Source organism: Hyposmocoma kahamanoa, unplaced genomic scaffold (assembly GCF_003589595.1).
Source record: "Hyposmocoma kahamanoa isolate Upper Pololo Valley unplaced genomic scaffold, ASM358959v1 65, whole genome shotgun sequence".
Lineage (NCBI taxonomy): Eukaryota > Metazoa > Arthropoda > Insecta > Lepidoptera > Cosmopterigidae > Hyposmocoma > Hyposmocoma kahamanoa.
In genome coordinates, this window is record NW_020653853.1 from 8,129,893 (window position 1) to 8,135,283 (window position 5,391).

The 5,391-nt window shown below is 34.9% G+C and overlaps 1 protein-coding gene across 1 annotated transcript; it reads right to left on the reverse strand.

Moving 5' to 3' along the window:
- Nucleotides 1-1,234: 1,234 nt before the first annotated feature.
- LOC113231258 (troponin C) lies at nucleotides 1,235-5,140 on the reverse strand. The gene is made up of 5 exons (XM_026465491.1): nucleotides 5,000-5,140; nucleotides 4,544-4,715; nucleotides 3,057-3,159; nucleotides 2,245-2,393; nucleotides 1,235-1,602 (listed from the first exon to the last, which is right to left on the reverse strand). The coding sequence occupies exons 1-5, from the start codon at nucleotides 5,000-5,002 to the stop codon at nucleotides 1,574-1,576; spliced, it is 456 nt and encodes a 151-aa protein (XP_026321276.1). The 5' UTR covers nucleotides 5,003-5,140; the 3' UTR covers nucleotides 1,235-1,573.
- Between the last annotated feature and the right edge of the window lie 251 nt (nucleotides 5,141-5,391).

Below are 5,391 nucleotides of genomic sequence, written 5' to 3' on the forward strand. Positions count from 1 at the left end.
AAAAATATTTTGATTGAAAAGCTTTATTACAAAATTGAAGACTGCGTGTTAGATAAAGATGTATGGAAAGACGACACGGCTCCAGAATCCACACAAATTTGATTCTAAGTGTATTCCATAGTATTTAAGTATATTTGAAAAGAGTAATCCCTAGAGTTTCTTGCTCGTTCTTCTCAGGGAAATCAGCGTAGTGAACGAGCAGTAGGTTAATGCAATGTCATGTAAATGTGACGTTTTCAAGTGTAAATTTATTTTACCTATGGAATAAATGATCTTTGACTTTGACTTTGATTTTTTATTTTCGAACTTCTCTCCTGAAATTATTATTACACTGAACTTATTACACCAAGTTTAGTGCTGATCGAATTACAAAAGTTTTCCATAACATATTCCATAACATACTCTACAGTACCTGCCCACGTCTCAGGTAATGTTAACAGTTTTTTATAGTACCAATTGACATGACGGACAAGTCCTAAGCCTGGTGGTAAGCGACACGCATGCCCATAACAGTTGCACTACCACTCAGACCTTTAAATCACAAATATTTGAGGGGCATCACCACTGCACCCTTCATTTTGGGACATAAGTTCACAAATCCCATATGCTTAAAATTTCACCAGCATCCTTACCATTTAGAACCAAAACTCATTAATGCTCACATTACTGTTTGCTGGCACGAATAGGTAAGGTACTTCCCTGGACGAACTCGTTCACAAGGTGCTATACTGTTACTATAGGTGTTTTCAATGTCTGAAAAAGTGCATTGCATGTTGTATCAACTTAAACATAAAAAATGTATATTTCCCAATTTAGGTGCAATTTAAATGCGCAGGTACGTTCGTCAATGTGACTGGAGATTTGAAAGCTTTTTGTGAACCATGACGAATAAATTTAAGCTTTCTGTTTTATCTTTAATAATAATATAATAATAACGCACACATTCAACATAGCCCCGCACTAGGGAAACCCTGTGTCGCGGGTGTCATGGACACACACACACAGACAACCACAAATGACACCCAAACTCACTACAGAAATAAATGTAGGCTATACTAATATTTCTCCTGGCCCGGGAAACGAACCTAGAACCTCTGCGTGACAGTCCGGTATTCGGCAACGGCGGCAGTAAATGAATCTTTATTAGTACAAAGTGTCTCTATAATGAAAGTTTATGGGTTAGAAATAAATACCAACATTACGATGTTGTAAATAATATTTTATATTCTATACTATATAATACTATTACGTAGAGTTTCAAATATATAAATAAATTTAATGCGTTATAAATATTAGCATATAATTGTTTATATTATTCGTTACACGCAAATTATTCTGGCAAATAGTTCCTTGGAACACATACCAAAGATGTTTGGCCTACAGTCTGTAGGTTAAAAATAAAATGCAATACCGAAATTGCTTACCTATACGATAGATTCAAACAATGTGAATAGTTTCTCTAACAATCATGCTAATACCGCATATACTGTTTTTGTACTCTTAAAAATTTACAATATAAAAGTTCTAAACGTAACAATAATGAATTAATACTATGGAAATTTAGACGATAAGCTTAGTCTCCAGTCATCATCTCCATGAATTCTGAAAAGAAAGAGAAAGTTGTCTTAGATCGTTATTAGTTAGGGCTGTAGATAATAATAATAACGTACACACATTCATAAACACTCATAAAACGGAATTGCTTTTGAAATAACTTCTGTGTTAAAAGTTCGTAATAAACTTTTAACACAGAAGTTATTTTACCTGTTTTTATTGATATTTATATTTAAGAAAAAATATATTGCCAAGAGCTGTTATAATTATGTTAATAATTGACACTTTTCCTTCTTTTATAACATCAACATTGGACGAACAAGTCGTGCGCGTGATGGTAAGCTAGACGCCTGTCCGTAACAGTTACAGTGTCACTCAGAGCTATAAATTGCAAAGATCTGTGAGGGGCACTACAACTGCGCCCGTCACCCTGAGACATAAGTTGACAAGTCCCATGTGCCTGTAATTTCACCAACACCCTTACCCTTCAAAACCGGAACACAGTAATGCTGACTTTACTGCTTGGCGGCAGAAATAGGTAAGGTGGCAGTACTACCCTGGACGAACTCGTTCACAAGGAGCTCTACTGCTACTAACCTTCTTCATACACGTTATAGTTTCAAATGCGTGCTTCGACATCGTAACTATCTATGAAAAGTATTAATTCTATTACAAAGTAAAATAAATTACCATCGAAGTCGACGGTACCAGAGCCGTCGGTATCAATTTCAGCGATGATGCCGTCCAGGTCAGCGTTGCTCAGCTTGTCATCAAGAGCGGCTAAGATCTCTTTCAGGGTCGAGGTAGTAATATAGCCGTTGCCTTCACGATCGTACAACCTGGAGACGAAAAAATTGAATTACAAATCATCTGTGTTTTGTAGAAAGTGTGATAGCGTTATTTTGGAAAAAAAATTCAGGTGAGCATGTTTTAGTTATTCACGAGTGTTTTTAAGTATTTACCTTCTGTTTTAAATTCAGTTTTGGATTTGTTTAAGTTTAAAAAATATTAGATTTTAAAACAGGATGTAAATATTTTAAAACAGTCGTGTTAACTACTACTAAATTATGCACCCTTGAAAAGTTTTTTCAAATGGCGCTTGCGCCCTGTCTAGAACACACCGACGAAATAAACATAATTTTAATATTAAGTTCATTGAATATCATGATGTTTTATATTATAGTGAAATTCAATTAGTTTCGTGAAATTACTTCACTAGTTTCTTGTAGTTGCTAATACAAAGATGGAACAGCAAGAGCTGTCAGCCACGGTATGGCAAGGTCGCTGGTTTGAATCCAGCCTGGTCGAAGGAATCTTTCTTTGTGTTCCAACTTTGTATTAATAATTATAATCATGATTAATTAACTTATATATTTTACCGCCGTGTTGTTACGCTATTGTTACACATATTGTAATTTAACTTGCCGAAGCCGGGTGGGAAAAAAAAATAGTGCGATTTACACATTGCTATTATATAGAGTAAAACATTTTGTAAACTTTACCGGAAAGCTTCCTTCAGTTCCTGTTGCATAGCTTCAGCGTCCTCCTCTTCAAGGAAGTGGGAGGCGATGTTGCAAAATCCGTCAAAGTTAATCTTGCCGGAACCTGAAGTGACGAAAAACACGTATTTATAATATGTAATGCTTTTGTAACTGAATGATGAAAAAGTAACATTGTAACATTCTAAAAAAACATTTATAACTGTTATCTCCCTGATGTTTCGGTTGCAAAGTAAATCTAACATTTTTAAATCCCTAAATCAAAAATAAACTCTTCAATTATCGAACACATAAAAAAAACGAGTAACACATAACTAGGTTAAAAACATTAGAGTATTTCGTATGAAAAATAGGTACGTCTTTCGACGATTACAACATAAACAAGCAGAGCAAGGCTAGAGTCGAGTCGATCGAAGGAAAAGGAATTCCGAGGAGACACTCGCACGGAAATAACCTCATTAGAGTGGCCGTGTCTATAAAAATATTCTGGATATTTCAACGCGACACATGAGGTTAGCTTGATTTTTGTGATTCATTTCGTCTCCAGTAAAATTTAGGATCATATTTTAAAAACAAACCTATTCGAGAATATTTAACAATTTTCAGGGATATTTGAAGTATAATTACGCGTTGAACGAGCGCGAACTAAGTTTCTTATCCTAATATAGAAAACTAGCAGGCAGATACTGATATGAAAGTAAGTAACACCAAAGACTCAGAATTTAGGGTTCAATATTTCGTCAGTAAAAACAAATAAAAGCTTTTAGTATTTGTAGTAATCGAAGCTACGGAAGACAAGGAATTCGACAATATGTTACCGATGGTTTATGATTAATAATGTTAATCATCATAGAACAACTTTCAATAGAATGCTGTCATTTATTACGCGATATCAACGTTTATGGCCGAGTGCCAAGGGTGTTAGAAAAGATTTGGCATTGTCAATGAAATTATGGTAGATACATAATTCTTCTCCAAATTTAGGGATATAACAAATAGACGTCGTAGTTTAAGAATTTTTGCGGTGTGCTTTGTTAGATCCTATTTACTTACAGAGTATACGACGGGAAATAATTTGACAGCAGATAATTGAATGAGTGCTGTCTACTGCAGGCTGACTGAATAGAATAATCGGATGCAGTTGAAAGAAATTGGATAATGCCAGATGCAAATTTGCGATGAGTGAGCGGTGCCAGTAACGCGGAATAAGCTTAATAGGATGATAAGGTGTCGCATCGCGATGACGTGTGATTGGTGAATCAACTAGGTCGACAGAGGTTGCAAAAATTGTTTCAATTGCAAGCGCTGCAGTTTTCGTTACTATTAACTAAGAATATTCAAACTAGTAGCGCTTTAGTCTCTTGTACAACATATCTGTATATTCATAAATGTACAAAATTAATATATGGGTGATGCTAACATAAAAGGAAAAGACGACAACATCCGCCAGAGAAAACAGCTCAATTAAAAAAAAGGAATCAGTTTAATACCTTCTGGGTCATTTTCACTAATGAGGGCCTGGAGTTCAGAATCATCGAAAAGCTGGCCCATGGTGTTAAGGATTGTTGAGATCTTGAGGACGTCGATGTAGCCACACTTCGTAGTGTCAAACATTTGGAAGGCTTTGCGGAGCATTGCCATCTTCTGGTCGTCATCCGTGTCCTAAATAAAAATAGAAAAGTTAATATATACTTAAAAAACAGTAAGTTAGAAGAAAGAGTCGATTGCGAGATGTTAACCAGATGATTGCCAAATTGTTTTCTCGAAATCCAAGACCAGTAATTAATTCCTTATCAGGACCAATATTTTAACTTAATTTTACATTTCGAATTTTCACTTTTATTAACACAAAACACAATATCCTTCCATATTCACAGACTTTGTATCACTTTTGAAAATCACTTTATTTCACACTTGACAACATTCGGAATAAAGATAATCCTCACCATGGTGTTTCTATGGGGTTGGCAGTGGTAACAAGAACTGAATCCGAGTGCGAGTGTCGTTACACTGGAATTTACGTCGGTTTGGCACCCTTATTTATAGATCTTCACAGAGTAGGAAGCAGGATTACGAAAATAAGTAAAAATCTACTGTCTTCTTCTAACCAAAACGTGGTGACGTATTTATAGTTTGTGTGAATTGAGAAGCAGGTGTAAGAAAAATCCTAAAATGCTGTTAAGTCTCTTTTGTTACAGTTGACACTTTACTTAAATAACAAAAACAATACAAACATTTTTTTTTTGTTCATTGAGTCTTGCTTGTTTGATTTATTAACGTTAAATGCGCATGTCATTTTAATGTTACCAAGAAATAATCATGTACACAAAAAGAAAAA

What these genes read in the sequence shown, in the direction of transcription:
- LOC113231258 (XM_026465491.1), bottom strand. An exon ending in TAGTGAAAATGACCCAGAAG is followed by an intron (nt 3,160 to 4,543) that starts GTATTAAACTGA and finishes TCGTCACTTCAG; the next exon opens with GTTCCGGCAAGATTAACTTT. An exon ending in GAACTGAAGGAAGCTTTCCG is followed by an intron (nt 2,394 to 3,056) that starts GTAAAGTTTACA and finishes TTTCGTCTCCAG; the next exon opens with GTTGTACGATCGTGAAGGCA.